Below are 21,140 nucleotides of genomic sequence, written 5' to 3'. Positions count from 1 at the left end.
GCAAACTAATATGTATATTTTCTTTGTAAAAGAGGCAATACATTAAGAAAAATTCATGTTTATGCAATTATGAGAGTACCATGATGCCAATATAACTAAATCTAGCAATTGTAAAGGTAATAACTTGGAGGAAGATGCAAAGAAAGTCTGGCTATCCGAAATAAAAGTGTAGTATTTATACATTACCTAATAATTTCGAATTTCGGATCGGATCGGATTAAAATATACCAGTCCGAATCTGATCCGAAATCTGAAATTTTAATAAACAAAATCCGAAATCCGATCCAATCCGAAATCTGAAATCCTAAATTGAATGGATCGGTTCGGATTTCGGATATCCGATCCGAATGAATAGCCCTAGATGAAAGGGAGTTATCCTTCTTTGCCTGAAAATTATAATATCAAAATTTTATATATATATATATATTATTTATTTATTTACGTGTTTATTTTTTGTTTTGAATTTCCTTGACAAAAGTTCTATAAAACACCCGCCGCAAATAAACACACTACCCCCGGTTGTACTTCACCTCCACCGCCGCCGCTGTAGATCTCCGGCGTCAGGTCACAGCCTCAAACGACAACGTTTAACTCATCTCAACAATCTCTCATGGCCAGCATTATCGTCCCTCCATCCTCTTCACAATCTTCCGTCATTCAAATCAACGCCAAAAACACATCTCTCTCACCTCATCCTCACCAAACGACTCTAGCTTTTCCAATTCTCTCCAGCTCCGGAGGCTCTGCTCTCCGAATCAGAAGTGAAAAATTGCTCAAAAGGACGGCGTTTGCTATATCGCAGAATAGCTCACCTACTTGTGTTGAATTATCGGATACTAATAAACGGACTAAGAGTCCAATTATTGTTATTGATAATTACGATAGCTTCACTTATAATCTCTGTCAGGTAATGCTGAACTTTTTCAAAGTTGAATCGAGAATTGATTTTTTGAATATGAATGAATGAGTATGCTTTATTCGTGTAATTTTAAATTAAAATTATAATGAAGCGTGAGAAAAGAATTGATATTTGAAAATTGAGAAATGTACAAAATTTTTAACTTAGTTTATCTTAATTTCGAAGTATTTGAAGCTTGAGATGATCTTTTGTTTGAACTGATCTTAGAACTTTGAAATATGGTGAGTTATTATCTTAGTTTAAAAAGTTAAGAAAAGAATTAAGTATTATCTTAGTTTTCTTAATTTTGCCTCTCTTTTTTGTTGCTAATGAAGTATATTGAAATTGTAGCTTTATATTGATTTTGAAATACTGAGGCTAATTATTATTTTAGTGTTTATTAACTTGTTTTTTTTTGAAGTATATGGGAGAGCTTGGATGCAATTTCGAGGTTTATCGAAACGACGAGCTTACTGTGGATGAACTGAAAAAGTAATACTCAAAGTTCTGTTTTTTTTTGGTCAAGCTGTTGTAGTGTAGTTACAATATTTACACTTTACCAAGTGGAAGCTAACTTGCAATGCTGGTATGGGCTCACCAACCTTTAAGTAAGGCTTGAATTCATAAAATTTAAATTTGAGACCTTTGGTTTCAGCGCTTCTACCTTAACTAGTTAATTGTTAAATTAAGGCTGCATCTGCGTTATCTGATTTTGATTGGTCTTTTCTGTTCTGGATTTGCTGACATGATCATTCAAATTGAATAACTGTAATTGTAGCGGCACAGATTATTGTAGAACTGAAACTGTTGAGCTTGCACATTGAGCAGAGTGGAAGTTGTAGGTCGAATGATAACTGCATAACTATCAATTCATTTGAGCTAGAATTTTGTGGGTACATACTTGTGTGCGCATGATTAACAGTATAGATAAGAAGACAAAAAGAAAATTGAATTGCTAAGTTTCTCTGAATGAGATGCATATGCACTATAGGTTCCTTAAGTCAAATGATTAATTATTTCTGGCTTATTTCATCAGGTTCCCCGTCCCCCTGATCTAAAGGGGAACTGCTTTGGCAACAAGATGCTTATTTGAAATTGGCAAAATAATAATAAGAAAGGGACTAGAAAGTACGTTTAATTGAAAAGAGAATCAGGTGGTTTTCCGAAAATTTAAGAGGATTTTATGTTTTTCTTCAGACCTGGCAAAGAATGAGCCTTCTTACTCCCTGAAACTGATTGAGTTGATACCATGTGGTTTTGCTTTAATTTGTTGCAGGAAAAATCCAAGGGGAATACTAATATCGCCTGGACCTGGTAAGAAGAATTTACCCAAAAATATCAAGCTATTGTTTTCCTTTTCCTGGAACTTATGGAAAGATTAGTACTTCTGATCTAATTTTATTGGGATTAGGTGCACCTCAAGATTCAGGGATATCATTGCAAACTGTACTGGAGCTTGGACCAACTGTACCGTTATTTGGTGTTTGCATGGGTTTGCAATGTATTGGAGAGGCTTTTGGAGGTGTGTTATTGAATCAACTATATTTGGAGTTTTTTTGTTGTTTCAATAATTGGCCTATCTGATGGATAGTTTGTTTCTATTCTATTTGAGAAAGAGAAAAAAAATTAGGTTTACAGAGGCCCTTAAAACGTTAGGTGATTTCTTCCCTATTTGCCTATACCTTGGTGGGTTGAGTTAACCCGTATTTGTGCTGGTGGGAGATACCAGGTACCTGGTGTAATGATCGAGGTGTGCAGAAGCTGGCCCGATCACCACGGTTATAAAAAAAAAAAGTTTGTTATCCCTTTCCAATATCGAAATCATGATCTTCACCAACATTTGATCCAAGAAAGTTTTTAGTCACATGAATTTTATATACTGTACAGAACGGTAAAACATAAAAATTATTAGATATGTACCATATTTGCAAAGTTAGTGTCATTTGTTTTGATAAGACTGAAATTAGTCCTATAGTGTCCTAAATGAGTACTGTTCGGGGCTTAAATTTTCTGTTCTGCTGACCGGTTAGAGCAGAGAAACATATCGTACTAGTAGAAAACTATAATGCTTTGAGGAGAACTGGTGACAGTGCAAAAGAACAGTTGAAAAAGTATTTAAAGTTTTGAGTATAACAATCTTCTCGGAGTATTATCTCTACTTTCTTCGTTATTGTTATTCAAGTAGTCAATTGTGTGTTACTGTGTTTTTCACTTCCCTATTCCCTAATCCTCTTTCATGTGAATTTGTTCCTTTGCAGGTAAAATTGTTCGTGCTCCATACGGTGTGATGCATGGGAAAAGCTCCCTTGTGTATTATAATGAAGGTGGGGAAGACGGCTTATTTGCTGGGCTATCAAAGTAAGCTCTCCTTAATTTAATAATTGATTAGACAAATATCATAACAAATTGCAGTTTGGTCTTTCTGATTATTTTTTATAATCAAGATAAGTGAATTTCTCCATTGAAAGTTAAGATCATAATTTCCTACAAGTTACAATTAGTTTCCTTTGCGATTGATACGAGCTACATCACCCTGCAATTTGATCTGAAGAAGACCAAAGACTATGAAACAACCGAGATGCTCTTTCCACTAGACCAATGAAAACTAGTACAGTAGATATTCAAGGGGCTTAACAAAACGACCTCGAAATCGACTTGATTGCCTAACTGGGGTTTTTAACATTGCGTTCTTGACCTCTTGTCCATCTTTCTTCCCCTGCATTTCCTTTAAGACCTTCCTTTAAGCTGAAAAGCTTCCATACAATAGAGAATCTGTTATAGAATGATTGGCTGAGCAAGTGGTAAAGCAGAATGGGCTTGTGATCTTTTGCCTTTGGATTCAGTGCTTCTTTCTTTGGACCAGCAACAATCAAGCTTGTGCAATGGATCCAATAGCAGGTGTTATCTCAAGGTGCTCTACTTGAACATGGTGCAGTAGTAGCCTGAGTGTCTCAAGTCTAAAATTCTTCAGGCGGAATTGGAAATACTTTTGCTAAACTTTTCTGATCGACCATCCAATGATTCGTGTTAAGATGAAACCTCATAAGTTTCGGTTTGCCTCTCTAAGAGTTTTCCTTCAACACTAGCAATAATGGGAAGTATGCCCACCGGAGGAGATTCAATAGAACCTCTTAGTTTTCTTGAAACATAGATGATAACTAGTGATGCCGAAAGTACTAAAGCTGCAAAAACTTCAATGATAATTGCGTTATTCAGTCCAATTTCCTTGACTTATTCCGCTGAGTCTATTTCAATGTCAAAGCTGCTGGTTTCAAAGTCCGTGTCACAATTTTCCGAACTCCAGTTAGTTTCTTCAGCTCCTTTTATTTCTGTCTCCGTTAATTCTTCTCCAATGCTTTCCTGTGAGATTCTTCAGAAACAGCCTCTCTACCTTTACGAGGTAGGGGTAAGATCTGCGTACATACTACCCTCCCCAAACTCCACTTATGGGATTCCACTGGGTATGTTGTTGTTGTTGCTTTCCTGTGAGATTCTCTTGACCTGCTCAACCTTGTAGTTAGCTTCTGCTTGCTCAACTTTGTTGCTTGAATGAGCAAACTGCGCATTTGTGCGCAATACTTGAAATCTCATCAACTAATGCTTCAGGGTTGATGGTCTCTGGTTCTCTTGATCAGGATCCTTCTTAACAAGAGCTTGACCCCTCTACAGCTGCTCTTCAGAACCTTCAACTTCTTCCTCATCCACTTCCTTGGAACTAGTAACTTTACTCGCAGCTTTTTAACATGGTCTCCTCCTCTTCATTACCATGTACAGTCGCAGTAACTTCAACCTCTGTGCTGTCGGTCCTTTTGTGGCTGAGTTGTTTTTTCCATTTCACGAGTTGCTACCTTCAAGAAACCCACTATATCTTCAACAAATTTGACTGCCTTAAGTTCATAGTGGGAGAACTATGAACTCAACTCCAGAAAATCACTTTAAGAATACACTGTCTTATCCATATATACTTTGGGAGAACTCAGTGGTGGAGTCCCTTTCTGTGGAGTAACACCGTTCATATTTCTTCATGCTTGTCCGTGCATTTCTCCCAAGAAACCAATAATGCACTTCTCCGGACAGTAGAATCACTCTCTTGTCGTCCTTTCTTTTTCACTCTGACTTTCTTTCTTGAAACATTTTGGTAATGGAAAGGGTGAGCGAATAACAAATACACAGGTAGTGGGAGGACAGAAGATTTCCTGATTGTTTATAAGGTGGTCTTTAATCTATCTCTCAAATGGCTGTCATTGTATGTCCCCTATCTTACATTAAAGGAAAAACTTTTGCAGCAAGACAAATTTTGCTTTCTTCGTATTTTAGCATACCAGTTGTTTTGTCGCTTTGTTATCACTTTGTGTGCCAACACATTCAAATACAATTTTTATTGTTTACTTATACAACTGAAGCAAAGAGAGAACTTCGCAGATACTTCAAAACTTAGGATTGAACTCTACTATGTCAATTTTGGTGAGCATAATGCCTCCAAAGCTTCCTTTCTTTTTAACCAAACTACCTCTTTTGGTAAATTTCTATCTTGATTTCATCTCTTCATGAAAAAACCAAAAGCTCTTCCTTCCCTCTCTATATATCCAAACAATGGAAGGGCAGAGGCCTTTGGTGTCCTGTCCAGTCAAGAATTGGGGCCTCACAATCACTAGCCAATATGTTTTTCTCTCATGCCTTTCTTCTTTCATGGTTCGATATTCGATATTCTGGTGTTTTCCAACAAGCCTTCCGAGGAGCTCTAGTTTTGATTTGTGGGATCTTCTCTTACATATAAAGCATTTTTACAGAATTTCTCTATCGCGCAACTTTCCCGTCCACCCACTTAATTGGTTCAGGTTAAGTTAAATTCTACTTTATGTCAGTCTAACAAGTCCTTGTAATATCAGTGCCACTTCTATTATCTTAAAATAAGTGGAACTTTGTCTGATTTATGCTGAAATCTTGATATTACCTATCTCATTTCAGCCCATTCACAGCTGGTAGATACCACAGTCTTGTAATACACAAGGATACTTTCCCCAAAGACGCTCTTGAGATAACTGCATGGACAGAAGATGGTCTTATAATGGCTGCTCGTCACAAAGTTTATCGACATCTACAGGTAAAAATCTGCATCCTTTATGTACTAAACTAGTGCTGTTGTCATTCTGCTATCGATTCATTGCTCCGAGCCCTGTATTTGACTTGGTGAAGAGTTTTAAAATTTTGAAAATGTTATATGGTGATGTGAATTAATAAAGTAAGAATCGTGTATGTTTAAATTTGATCTATTGCATCTTGCTTGTTTAATATAGGGGGTGCAATTCCATCCTGAAAGTATTATCACAACGGAAGGCAAGACAATAGTTCGCAATTTTGTCAAAATGATAGAGAGGAAAGAAGAAGCAGAAACTCAAGACTAGACCCTCTATATTCATATACAATATTATGATTTTGCCTAAATAACCTATGCAAAAGTATGTACTTTTTCCTTGTAAACTAGCAAAGGTAATTTATAAGTTGTCAATACTTGTATTCTTCTTCTCGTCGTGGAAATAGATTTAATTTGCATTGTGCTTTCTAATAACGGGCACGAGTTGTGGAAGTAGCCACTAATACTTGCATTAAGGTAGACTGTCTATATCACACTCAACGGCCTTTCCTCGGACCTTGCGTGCACCGGCTTGCCCATTATTTTCTAATAACGATCTTTATATATGTGTTGACTGGCTTGATTAACTCAAGACTTGGATTTTCTTTTTGTTTTTTGACATCACAATTGCATATATCAAGACTATACAAGCCTATTGAAATCGAATTTCGATTAAAGAAAGACGAAGATTAGCATTGTAAACAACTCGGATAAAATTTCCAACCCCGTTAGAATTTGTCCAAAAATTATACTTCCTCTATGCCAAAAAGGACTACTTTTTGTTAAACCTAACTCAAATGGATTAGGTGATAAACAATGTATTAAAAAAAACAGAATAATAAAATCCGACGTGAGTGCACTCATTCCAAATATGATTGGCCAATCTGTATGTTTATCTACTTTTAGGCAGAAACCAAATCATACATTTCTTTTCTCATTTTAAGGAGTTATTTATTATTAAATATAACCAAAAAAGATAAAGCAAAAATCAATCAATAAATTAAAGGTTCATCTCCTACTACCTACTCCTATGTCTGGTCTAAGGCTTGTTAACCAAGTTGAATACATTATGGAAATACTAATAATATATTTATTTGTGGTATGAAAAGGGGATAATACAGCTACTAGGGCTGTGCACGGATCAGATCGGATCGGATTTAGCATATTTCGGATTCGAATTTCGAATTTCGGATTCTAGAAAATGCAATCCGAATCCGATCCGAATTATATCGGATCAGATCGGATTTTAAAGTTTGGATCGGATCGGATATCGGATCGTATTATTATGCCTCAAAGTTAAACTAATATGTATATTTTCTTTGTAAAAGAGGCAATACATTAAGAAAAATTCATGTTTATGCAATTATGAGAGTACTATGGTGTCAATATAGCTAAATCTAGCAATTGTAAAGGTAATAACTTGGAGGTTGATGTAAATTAAAGTGTAGTATTTATACATGTCCTAATAATTTCGGATTTCGGATTGGATTGGATTAAAATATACCAATCTGAAATCCGATCCGAAATCCGAAATTTTAATAAACATAATCCGAAATCCAATCCAATCCGAAATCCGAAATTCAAAATTGAATGGATCGGTTCGGATTTCGAATATCCGATCCGAATGAACAGCCCTAACAGCTACCAAACACCATATGCATATATCTAATTTAAGCGATATTGATGGATTATCATTAGGGAAAATGACATTGTACAACCGCTCTAAAAAATAGTCGAAAAAATATATAACAATTGGTGGATACTCGCATACACTCTAATTTTTTCTATAACAGTGATGTTCGGGGCAACTTTTGTACACCTCGATTAACTCCAATAGATATTATTATCTTCCACTAGCACAAAATACCAAATAACTCTGTCCATAAAAACTTAGACAATAAGAAAAAATCACTTAATATTTTTGTCTCGCTGGGATTTGAACCTACTAAATATCTTATTTAATTTACTTTATGTATAGCCTTTCATGTAAATAACCTTTTGTTTTAGAAAATATATTAAGTTATTATAACTTTATAAGTTCTAAGAGTTGACTAAAATATTTTATTGGTGTGGGAAAACAGCTATATTCTCTTTACTTTTTTCCCATCCCTACCCCATTATTTTTGTTTGAAAATTGTGGAACTATTTGCTGAAATTATCCATAACATTCTCTTGATACTTTTCTGATTTTCTATTTTTGTTTTTATTATGCTTTTTATCATTTTTGACAAGGGCGTTATCCCATTCGAATTAAATATATACAAAAATTAATCACATACTCTTGATATGCTCTAATGAGTATATTGGGCTATATTGGAATTGGATTGAGATGTAAAGGAAATCTTTTACTTGGAAAAAAAATATTAAAGAGTTTTTTTTATAGGATATGTGATAGGTACAAGACGATGACAGATATCTACACATTTGCAAATTGTTACTTATCTTTAGCTAGCGCCACAAACTCTTTATATCTGGTAACCGAAAAAGTATATAAAATTTGTATAATTATTGTATATAACATACAGAATGTATATATATACACGAAAATATACAAATTTTATATATTTTTTCGGCTATTATTTTTACAACGGCTATACAATGTCATTTTTCCCAAAGAAATCCATATTACTAGTTGTTTAGCCAAACTTAATTGATAATGAACTCAATATCATGTCAAATTGTGAATGGAACTAATTATAATTTGTTTTGTATTAGTTGATATGAGTCATTCCTTTGAGCTATTTGTATTATAATCGATAGGCGATGGAACCAATTTGTAAAATTTGGGGGCAAAAGTCAATAGATTTTTAAGGTATTTTTAATTTAAAAATTTGCAAAACTTGTTATTAAAAGCACTAGGCTAGATTTTCTCCGTATTATTACGATAGTTTGGCAAATACAAGCTTTTCGTAAGGATGATTTTATTCTTAATAAAAAAATTAAAACGACTTATGTTTCTGTTTCTAATTAGGAGAAGCTACTTTTTTCGATTTCTTATCTACAAAAGAAAATCAAAGAAGCTAAACCAATCACGTTAACTCTCAAAATGAGCTTCTTTTTTTTTTTAATTTTTTTTAATTTTTAAGATAAGCATTTCTAATTTCTTAAAAGCTTGGCCAAACATGTTATAAAATGCATGTGACCTTTATAATGCCGCTATTATTATAATTACAGCGAGATCATCTGACAAAGAATGGAGTATGTTAAAAAAAAAAAAGAACCAAACCGACTATAGGAGTAGCTGTTTCAAATTTATTATTACATTTATATATATGTATATTTTTATACAAAGTTTCAAAAATTTAATGGTAAATGTTTATAGTCTGCACTTTTAGTATAGTTCTTTACCTTTACATTCTAGTTTGATTGGTAATTTTCTTTTGTTAAGTGTAAGAATTCATTTCGTGTTAAAAATAATATATTTTTAATTGAGTCCTTAAATTATCCATCACTATTTGATTCAATTATCATCAATATATCTCGGTAAATAATAGATTTCTTAAAGGACAATTGATTTGATAGTGTTACGTTGAAAATGTGATCGCCGGAATATGTGTTTTGTAGTGTATGTCTTATATTTAAGAAAAAACCGACAACAAATCGAAAAACCGACATAAACCGAATCGAGAAAAAACCGACTTAATTGGTTTGGTTTGGTTCTAATATTTGAAAAATCGATCCAAACCGAACCATGATCGATCCAAACCGAACCATGAACACCCCTAACTAAGCAAATCTTTAATTACCAAAAAAAAAAGACTTTGTGCTTTGCCATAAATATGAGTTATTATTTCACTTTTTAGCTATTTTAGGTTCTAATGACACTTATGAGAATAGTGCAACAATAACAACAACCCAGTATAATCCCACTTAGTGGGGTCTGGGGAGGGTAGTGTGTACGCAGACCTTACCCCTACCCTAGGGTAGAGAGACTGTTTCCAAATAGACCCCCGACATCCTTCCCTCCAAGAACTTCCCACCTTACTCTTGGGGAGACTCGAACTCACAACCTCTCGGTTGGAAGTGGGGGTTGCTTACCATCAGAGCAACCCCTCTTGTCTTAAGAATCCATATAAGTGACTCCAAATTATTTAGGATAAATTATTTCATACATATAATTGTTGTTGTTGTATAGTATATAGAGATATGATTTCTCTAATCTCATGAAACCAAGTGAACTAGATCTTGTCACGTTAGCCTTTTGATATCATTCTTCTTGTGTTTTGATATCAGTACCCGCGTGATACGCAGACCCAAACCATGTAAAATTGTGATTTGGATTATGTTAAAATAATCTTAAAATTTAAACTTTTCAGATAAATCAATACGATTATCAATTTAATATATTTATAAACCAATAACAGATATACTGAATCAATACCATTCATAATCGAACTGAACCGACTGATACCCGTCTCTACTTTAGATATGATTTTCTTGTGTTTAAGATCTCATTGTTGATACAATGAATATAACCTTATGAAGTAATTAAGAACAATATATGGTGATTTTTTGTCGGGCTTGTCTTTAAATTATATTGTGTTTAACTCTTGATTATTACTTGTTTGAATTGAAGACATTGAAAAACTTCCCAAATATTATATCAAGCTTGTTGTTCTTTTGTCGGCCTTCATATATACAAACAGATTTTTTATCCCAATTAAGTTGAAATTCCAAATTCCATTATGATAATTCCAAATGGAGCAACTTGTTGTTGTTATTATTCTCGTTTTTCATGGTTTTTTATTGTCGGTTTTTTTTCCATAACTGCTATAATTATGCTTTCCTTAAGTTGATTGTCTATCAGAAATAAGTTCTTTTATCTTCACAAAGTAGAGAATAAGGTCGTACACGCTACCCTCGTTGTTAGTTAGTTATATAGTTTGATGAAAGTTCTTGCTGCCTTTATAACCCCCCCCCCCCCCCGACCCCCGACCCCCCACAACTCCTACTACCTTTCACTGAGAAAAAAAAAAGCAAGACCTTACCCGTCAATACAATATAAACTCAGCGTAATTCCACAAGATTTTACCCGTCAATCTTTTTCCAAAACAAATGGACTCATTGAAAAATATGGGAGCAAATTATTTTCCCAAAAATGAAGGAGTCATTGGGAAGCAAACTTGTAGTTAAATAAATATTGAAAATAGGAACTAAACAAAGAAGAAAAATATACTTGGGTGATCCCAAGGTAATAAATGCACAATAGGTTTAGTTGGGGGATTTGGGGTTGTGGGGGGGGGGGAGAGATAACATAATCTTTTTATTAGCTAATTGGGGAGATAACATAATCTTATTATTATTTTAATTAGTTACTAAAATGCCGAATCGCCAATAATTTTAGTAACTAATTATTTCAATTACAAATAATTTTAATTTAATGAATGGCGATTCGGCATTGAGGGTTAATGGGATGAGCAGGGGCAAAGCTAGCTCTTCGTCCACGGGTTCAACTGAACTAAATAACTAACTTTGGTCAAAAATTTAAATTTGACTAAAAATTCTATTGAATATATAATTATAAATTTAGAATCTAATAATATAAAGAAATTAAAATTCCAACGCATAAATTTTAAATATTGGCCTCGCCTCTCCTCGAGTCTACAATTCCAATATTTTCTTTCCCAGCCTTAGCAGCACACTTTCTCGCGTAAAAGGATAGTAAATGTGAGTTAGTTTCAACATTCAATTTACGTCATTCTTTCTTTCATAAATCAAGCAATTTCCAACGGACGAGGCTAATAGAGCTCATTGTGCTATTTATTACAATGTACCTAAGTCAATATATCATTCATTAAATTAAAACAAGGCTTTTAAATCCAAAAATAGTTTAAACATCATGCTGAAAATTAATAAATTTGTAATAAGATGCAACTTAAAATGACAGTTTAGTGTACAAAGCATTTTAGGTTTATGCAGGTTTGGAGAAGGGCCGCACTCCTACAAAGATTGATTTCATTGAGGGACCGTTGATTGGGAAATAAGTTATCTCATGATTAATTATTCCAGGATTACTTATACTGAGATTAATTATCTCACCCTCCCATAGAAATAAAAAACACTATAATCCCGGGATTGGTTATATCACAATTTTATCCCAACCAAATATAAAATAAACTCATCTCAAATTTAACCATGTGATTAATTATCCCTTATCCCTTATACCAAACGAGCCCTTATTGTATAACTTAAAGCAATAAAATATGACAATCTATTTTAGGTTTACGCAGGTTCCGAGAAGGACAACACTCCTACAAAGATTGATTTCCCTTTCGGGACCGTTTGGTTGGGAAATAAGTTATCTTACAATTAATTATTTCGGGATTAGTTATCTCATCCTCCCATAGAAATAAAAAACACTACAATACCAGGATAACTAATCCCGAGATTAGTTATACCACGATTAATTATTCCAACCAAACAAGAGATAAACTCATCTCAAAATTTAATTCCAAAATTAATTATCCCTTATCTCTCGTGCCAAACCAGCCTTAACTGTAACTTAAACCCATATTTTTCTGCAGTAAATAGATAAAACTTACTTTATTCTTCCTAAAAATATGTCAATTTGTTTTTTTAACGATAGCATTTGGACTTTGAGGGGTGCAGGGAGAGGGGTGGGTGGGTGGTTAGGCTAGGAGTTTTTCTACATATAAAATAAATAAATTAAAAAACTATATAAACAACATTCCAACACCAAAATTATGATTAATTCATTCACGTCTTCTCTCATTCATTAACAGAAAAAGAAAAAAAATGCAAGCTATGAATTCACAAATGTCACTACAAGAAGAAAATGGAGCTTCGTCGGGTCAAAATATGGGTCACTCTCATTTTGACCCGACGTCGTCTCACGATGAATTTCTCCAACAGATTCTCTCTTCCGTTCCTTCTTCCTCTCCCTGGCCGGACCTCTCCGGCGGCGGTGACAGTCATTTTGACGACCAGTCAATTTTCTTAGCTTCGAAGCTCCGGCAGAACCAGATAACCGGCGGCGGTGGAGCTGCCGCAGCTGCTAAAGCGTTGATGCTTCAACAACAGCTTTTGCTTTCTAGAGGATTACTCGACGGTAATGGTGACCAAAACGATGACGTTGGAAATCCGGTTAGTCTAATTTCATTTTACTAAAAATTCAGTAGATTAATTTTGTTTAATCATGTTTAGGATTCTAATTATCTGAATTATGGTGAATTAATTGTAGGGAAATGAGATTTCAGTTCAAGCTCTTTACAATGGATTCGCTGGATCTCTTGGTCAAACCTCTAATCAACCTCAGCATTTTCACCATGCTCAGGTATGCATATTTAGATGAGTTTGAATTTTATATATAAAAATATATTTAAAATGTAATTATAAATAAAATTAGTTGATATTGTTGATTGATAATAAAATAAATTGCTAAATAACATGTTATAATATGTTAAGTTACATCGATAACGTAAAAAATCATTACACTATTGATATATATAACTTGAGTCCTATTTAGATATTCAAATATATTAATCAATATCGTGATTGATTATATGATTTTTCTCTACGTCTTCATAACATAAGAATTCATTATGTTTACGCTAATTTATAGAGAACATTCTTATTTATATACATTTTTATATGCAAAAAGTTAGTGCCGATTAAAAGTATTTAAGTTATATACACTGAAAAGTATAAAAGATTTTTTATACAGCCAATAAATTTTGAATTGTGATAGTAAGTTAGTTATCATTTCACTATATTTTCATTTAATGTTTATGAAATGATTTGAATGTAATTATTAAGTGAATTAAGCAGTAAATATTTTTTACATTGTCAGTCAGTGCACGAAACTCAAACTCTAATGTGAAAATATAGGGAGGATCAATGCAAGCACAGAGTTTCGGAGCACCGGCGTCATCGACAATGAATCAAACGCCGGCGGCGAGTGGTGGTTCAGCTGGTGGAGGGCAGCCAAAGCAACAGAAAGTTAGGGCTCGGAGAGGACAAGCAACTGACCCTCACAGCATTGCTGAAAGAGTACGTGTGTGTGTATATATATATATATATATATATATATATATATATATATAAACTCGTCTTTTCACTTAATAATTTTCAATCATTTGCGCGATTATTATTTTTTTTTAGTGATTTTATTTTTGGTGGGTTTTTGAATTTTATTGTTGTGATCAGTTAGTTAGCTTCTGATGCCGAATTTTGTGGTTTCTGAATTGTTTTGTTGTGAGACAGTTACGGAGAGAGAGAATTGCTGAGAGAATGAAGTCGTTGTAGGAGTTGGTACCCAATGCCAATAAGGTAATTCTCACTGTAAAAACTTAATAAAAATTCAATTTTTTGTTAATAGAGGTACTTAATTCAAATATACATTTTATTTATATATATTTTCGTTTCATTTTATATGATGATGTTAAGCCTTATTCTGGTTACAGAGTGCCGTTAGCCGATAAGTAGGTTAGCAAACTGGTGAATTAATAGGTGTTGCTCCTGTCTTCGTTCCCAGGAAGAATCCTAAAGATAGACAACTAAATTTTTAGCACATATTAAAAGTATATTTAGAATTTATGCTATTAAATATGCTATGACGTTTATATAATTATAAAAATATGTCAATAAAAATAAAATAAAAGTTTACCGGAAAAAATTTCAAATAAAAAATTCATCTTTTTAATTAAGAAGAATACGATACCATACAATGACTGTGTATACAATTTATTCATTAAATTTAATTTTACTTATTCATCATACTATCTTTACTCATATTTTTTTTTCAAATTTATTTTAAAAACGCTTTTCTGGAGTGGATTGTTAGAGGCGGAACCAGGATTTCAAGCTTATGGGTTCGGGATTCTAATCGTTTTAAGTTACTGGGTTCTAACTTAATAATTTATACATATTCAATGAAATTTTTAAAACAAATACAGGATTCGAACCAAAGTTTGAGTTCGGCCGAACCCGATGGCGACACTCTAGCTCCGCCTCTTTCGATTGTATATGAAAAACAGTTTTTCGACGTTACACAAAGTATATGAGTTTATTTAAATTTCACTTGTGAAATCACACCGTATAGTCACCAGTGTTTGCTTTAGTGGGCATGTGTGTCATTCCAATTTTGTCGTCCCAAGTGCCAATAGAGATCACATTGGGACACGTGTCAGAAACAAAATATGGGTGCTTGAGAGTATGAAGATATGGTAACTTACTTTAAATCTATAATCAAGCTGGAGATGAGACTATTTAGTAATTAATCAAACTATATAAATATAAGTATATATTATTGAAACTCAATTGTGTGATGTTCTCCTGCGTCAGCATGCAAATAGTATTGACCTGACAGATTAATTATTAGATTATGAGACTTATATATATTACACACTAATAATTGTGGCTTATGACAATATCATAATTGCTTTATTATCTTAATTATTTTAATTATTGCTAATGAACGAGATAAATGGAGAACTAACGTGATGGTGTTTATGGAATGACAGACAGACAAGGCTTCAATGTTAGATGAGATCATCGACTATGTCAGATTCCTCCAGCTTCAAGTCAAAGTACTCACTCCCTTTCTTCTACTTCCACATTTATTGCTCTTGCACTTAAAAATAGTTGACAAATTGGGATGGAAAATGTTCTAGTGATTGTTTTCAACTTGGTTTGTGAATATAGTTTTATTTAGGGTGATGTTCAGGCTAATTTGCATCAGTATTTTCGAGTAATTCTATCACCAAAACTTGAGCAGGGCCAAATGGGTCCAGGGTCCAACAACTAGATCAATTACGAGTCATCTCATAGCCTAATTTTTTATATATATAATTTCTAGTGGTTTAAACTAAATGAAAGAAATGTCAAACACTAGATCGAATGAATCACCTATTATTTTTTATCTTCTCTGAAATTTAAACGTAAAATCTTGTTATTTTTTCTGTTGATCACTAGACCACACACTTAAGCACGAATAAGAGTTTCTAGTAATAAAATTCCTTTTGGCTATCTCTAAGACTATAATTTTTATGTTATTTGTGCTTTTTCCATTTTATTTTTTTCTGTGAATTTAGGTTCTGAGTATGAGTAGATTGGGCGGTGCTGCAGCTGTTGCTCCCCTAGTTGCTGATAGGTCCTCTGAGGTACGTAATACATCATACCTTAGTTGAATTTTCAGTCATTTTGCATGTTACTTTTGAAATTTTTTGAACTTATCTTAATGCACATATTTTTCGCCGCAAAAAATTAATATTCATATATTCGTAACACATTATAGCATCATCACATATAAGATTATGGTTAAATTGTGCGGATAACTTTCTCCTATATACTCCCTCATATTTCCTTTTTAATCCGTACAACAAAAAAAAGAATCTCTTTACTTATTTGAAAACAATTTATATTTATGCAATAATTTATGAACACACAAAATATATATATTTTATTTTAAATCACAAGTTCAAAAACTCTCTCTCTTTTCTTAAACTTCGTGTCTAGTTAAATAGTTACTTGTTCTACTTTTGAATGGTTATTCTTTTACTGTACGATATATAATATAATAAAGAAAAAGTAAAACCTATGCTAGAGAATATAGTACCTATTAGGCTTTCCATTTAAAGGCTTTCCATTTATAGAAAAATCAACAAGAAATGAAAACAGCATATAGTACTGTGATCAGTAGGAAAGTATGGGAACAATTCTTGAGCAGACAAAATACCTCTAATCTGTCCCTCTCAAATTCTCTGTCAGCAGAATGTGACAAACTCAAAAAGCATCACGCGTGCTCTATTTTTTCCTCACCGTACCCATTTTTACCTGCAGTTCTTTTTAATCTATTCAAAACAGAATAATATTTTGTATTTAAATTTAAAACTTTCATTTAGGCGTAACGTGATATTTTTATATAATCATTCGGTACTCCTATTTATTGACTACTGGTTCGATTAATTCAGATTTATGTTATGTAAATCCTATTAAATAAGAAATTCCTACTAGAAATTTCTTCATTTTCAGGGTTCGAACTCAAAATTTAGACAGTCTTATAAAAAAAGGGAGAGTCAATTGATAAATTTTTGCTAAAAAATTATATTGTGTAGATATGTTAATTTTTTTCTTTTATATACGTTGAATTTTCTTGATTTTTTCATGTGTTTACTCCTTTATATGTTTATATGTTGACTCTCACTTCACGAAAATTCTTATTCTGCCATTGGTTGAGCATAACCTAAATAACATATTCTTATTACCGCAGAAATATTTTGACTTATTTAAGACTACAAATTCTAAATTTATATTTCCTTTTCCTTAAACATTGTATATAATTATAAAATCGTCGTATAACAGTCTAGTGTTGTGGTGGTAAAATGATTAAAAGAAAATAGTTAACTACCCGTATTATCCACTAAAAACGGATTGGATAATGAACTTTTTAAAAATGGATCAAATATGGATAAAAATCACATTATCCATTTTGAAAATGGATAACCAATAAGTAACAAATGGATAACTACTGAGTTTAACTTTTTCCTTTGTAAAACCTCAAAATAGGGGTTCCTCAAGTTTGGGAGACTAGAAATTTGGGATCATATTCAAGAAGTCATGGATAACATGATTATCCGCCAGTGAACCCATTTTTTATCCGTATTAAATATGATTCGAGTCGTATAATTCATCCGTTTTCTCATTACATAATTTCGATCCGAACCATATCCGTGCCCATCCGCCCGTTTACCGCTCCTAGTCCAGTGTTTGCTTAATTTAATAATAATTGGGTTTTGTAGGGAGGAGGAGGTGATAGTGCACAAGCAAATGGAGGAGGGAGGGGCAGTAACCGAACGACGTCGTTAGCTAACAATGACAGCATGACGATGACGGAACACCAGGTGGCAAAGCTAATGGAGGAGGATATGGGATCAGCCATGCAATACTTACAAGGAAAAGGCTTGTGTCTTATGCCAATTTCTTTAGCCACAGCTATTTCCACTGCCACGTGTCACTCCATGAAACCCAACAACCCACTACTACACGGCGGCGGAAGCGGAGGCTCTGCCGCCATCAACGGCGGTGGTGGGGGGCCATCCTCTCCTAGCTTGTCGGCTTCCACAGTCCAGTCAGCCACAATGGGTAATGGGGGGGCTTGAGTTTGTTGGAAAGCATTTGATATTTTACTAATTGCTTGATTGCTTTTGATCTTGAATTGATTACAATGTGCGTTTTTGGCATATTTATATATATAAAATATGTTATATTTAGGTGCACTCAAATATGGAATAATAATACAAATTTTAACATACCATTAAAGCAATTAAATTGTTTAAAAATTAATAGTAATTGATTTATTTTGTGAAGCTTCACAAATAGATCAAAAGTGCACACTCACTTAATTGAAAGTTAAAGTGGTTAATCAGATATTACAAAGACTAAAATAGGACCCAAATTTCTCAAAAAGAAAGAAGAACTAATACGCCGTATTAAGTAGACTTGGCTTAAGTAACAGCTTGTTTGGATGGTTGTTACATATCGTTTCATAATGTATCGTATCGTATTATATTGTATTGTACTGTATCGTTTGATGAATACAATATTTGGATGGATTGTGTTGTTTTGCCGTCGTTTCATGGTATCATGCACCAGTAATATGATGAATAAACTTGCAATATTATAAAGAAAAATTATGAGATGGTATATAAAAAGATAGGGTAAATAGTAAAATAAAATTATTTAATAATAATAAAGGGTGAGATTGGGAGAAAAACACAAGAAAACGACGCGACCACACCAAATCGGTCGTTACATAAAGTGACACATTTCATCGTTACGTAACAACGGATTTAACGATACGATACAATAAAATTTAAGTAACAATCAAAACAAACATTGTATTTAAAGTAACAATACGATACGATACAACTAGTAACAACCATCCAAACAAGTTGTAAGCTAAAGCTAACAATAGAAGTTGCAATAGAAATTAATGACTCACTATCTCCTTTGATATTCCTTCTTAATTTGAACTTCTTTTTTGTCTGATCAATTACTTATTATGCTTTCTTTTTCTTTTTTGGGAAGCCTACTCGGTGATAATGAGGAATTATTAATATCTAATGATAGGTTGTAATTAGGGGTGTACATGGATCAGGTTGGTTCGGTTTTTATCAAAATCAAATCAAACCAACTATATCGGTTTGGATTGGTTGGGTGTTGTCGGGTTTTTCGGGTTTTCGGGTTTTTTTGTAACATGAATATTATTTCAATCTTACTTTGTTAAAATTATAGATAAAACTTTGATAAGTGAATATATGTTTAGTAAATATGGAAAAAAAATTGACAAACATATGATCTATTAAAATATTCTAAAGGGAGAATTTTTTTAGTAACACATGATAGTTATTTTCGTAGTCGTCTAACAATAAGTTTTCGTTAATTTACGCTTTCAAGGTTAATACATGAGAGGATCCCAAATATTTTTACATTTTCTAAAGAAAATTCACTATAAAGTCTTAAAAATATAAATAAAATTTATATATTTATATGTCGGTTTGGTTCGGATTTTTTTATTTAATACCAAACCAAATCAAACCAAATTTAATCGGAGTTTTTAATCGATTTAGTTTGATTTATTGGTTTGGCGCAGTTTTTCGTTTCGGTTTGAACACCCTTTTAGAACCTATAATATTTCATGTGCTTCAAAATTATGCTAGTTGGAGTGGGAATATTCTTAGTAATAAATATGAGGAAATAAGGGATCTGGAAAGGAGGGGGGGGGGGGGAGAATCTTCTATTTGTCGTCCAATGGATAAGGATTGACAGCATAGGGCCTTGCTTTATCGTTCATTTTACCCGAAAGATTAGTTAAAATAGCACGGTATAGCCAGTTTTCGGACTGGTCATTCAAAAATAGTCACCATTTACGAAGTCAATGAAAAATAGCCACTATTTTGCTGCAACAGAGACCGGTCCCGGATAATATATGAAAGTTCGGTGCATCATCTGTGTACGAACTCCAACATATTATGCTGGACCGGTATACTTTGCTGACTCCTGTATAATATACGGGAGACTGGAGCACCGGTGCTCCAAACTCTAGTATATTATACTGGACAATTATACTTACTGGAACTCCAGTATATTATGCTGGAGTTCTAGTGTACTTATGCTGGAGTTCCAGCATACTTATCCTGGAACTCCAGTATAATATGCTGGAGTTCAAGCATACTTATGCTGGAACTCCAGTATAATATACTGGCGTATTTTTCGGGTTTTGAACAGTATTTTCGCTCAAATTTATCTTTACATGAAAAATGGCTAAATTTCGATTACTTTTGAAACTGGGCTATTTTGAACGATCAATTGTAAATCTGGCTATTTTTGAATTTCTCATTTTACCCGAAAGATTAATCTCCGATTTCCTTTGTTAAAACTTAAAAACGAAAAAGGATCAATTTCATTTAATAGACATAAATTAAATAACAACTTTAAAGAGTAGTTGAATGGTGCCAAAATTACTAATTACCTTAGGTTAGAGACGGCTTAGCTTTGATACTATAATATAGCAAAGACAATAATAAAAAAAACAGCTGTTTCGTATTTCTAAAAGGTGCCAAACATCAAGGTTCTTTACAATGTTTCTTTTAAAGTTTTACTTTAGTTTTTGTGTAATTATTCGTGATAGAACCACCAAATGTTGTAGTAGAGTTGTATATACTACTGTATTCTTAGCAAGATGAGACTAATTCGAGTCCTGAGTATGAAAACGTTTTTAATAGATAACACTTAACGTCCTTTAAATGGAATTTCTCGACGCGGATCCGTGCTAGTCGGTCCTCAAAATGAATATCGAACACCGTGTTGGAAAAAAAATTGTGCACGATAGCATCATCAAGTATTTGTCTAAATCAGCTAGGGTGACTCATTTGGACCATTACTAAAGGGCAACCCGGTGCACTAAGCTCCCGTTATAAGCGGAGTCCGGAGAAGGGCCGGACCACAAGGGTCTATTATACACAACTTTACCCTACATTTCTGCAAGAGGTTGTTTCCACGGCTCGAACCTGTGAGACCTCCTAGTCACTTTGGCAACAACTTTACCAATTACGCCAAGGCTCCCTTCGTCTGGACCATTACTATCTC

At 33.4% G+C, this 21,140-nt stretch overlaps 1 protein-coding gene and 1 pseudogene across 1 annotated transcript; both read left to right on the top strand.

Annotated features, from left to right (window-relative positions):
* The first annotated feature begins 442 nt into the window (after positions 1-442).
* Positions 443-6,467, top strand: LOC107781613 (anthranilate synthase beta subunit 1, chloroplastic). The gene is made up of 7 exons (XM_016602349.2): positions 443-907; positions 1,320-1,390; positions 2,175-2,212; positions 2,310-2,420; positions 3,157-3,256; positions 5,867-6,002; positions 6,196-6,467. Exons 1-7 carry the CDS (start codon positions 611-613, stop codon positions 6,301-6,303), a joined length of 861 nt encoding a protein of 286 aa, XP_016457835.1. The 5' UTR covers positions 443-610; the 3' UTR covers positions 6,304-6,467.
* Positions 6,468-12,740: 6,273 nt separating this feature from the next.
* Positions 12,741-18,251, top strand: LOC107786849 (bHLH transcription factor RHL1-like; annotated as a pseudogene).
* Positions 18,252-21,140: the final 2,889 nt, after the last annotated feature.

The sequence above is a fragment of the Nicotiana tabacum genome, chromosome 8 (assembly GCF_000715075.1).
Source record: "Nicotiana tabacum cultivar K326 chromosome 8, ASM71507v2, whole genome shotgun sequence".
NCBI classification, from domain to species: domain Eukaryota; kingdom Viridiplantae; phylum Streptophyta; class Magnoliopsida; order Solanales; family Solanaceae; genus Nicotiana; species Nicotiana tabacum.
The sequence above is the reverse complement of the archived record's forward strand: the minus strand, read 5'-3'. Positions and strand labels throughout refer to the sequence as shown.

Excerpts from the sequence above, each read along its gene's own strand:
- LOC107781613 (XM_016602349.2), top strand. The coding sequence starts at position 611 with ATGGCCAGCATTATCGTCCCTCCATCCTCTTCACAATCTTCCGTCATT. Across the intron at positions 908-1,319 it reads TCACTTATAATCTCTGTCAG|TATATGGGAGAGCTTGGATG; the intron begins GTAATGCTGAAC and ends TTTTTTTTGAAG. Across the intron at positions 6,003-6,195 it reads AAGTTTATCGACATCTACAG|GGGGTGCAATTCCATCCTGA; the intron begins GTAAAAATCTGC and ends TGTTTAATATAG.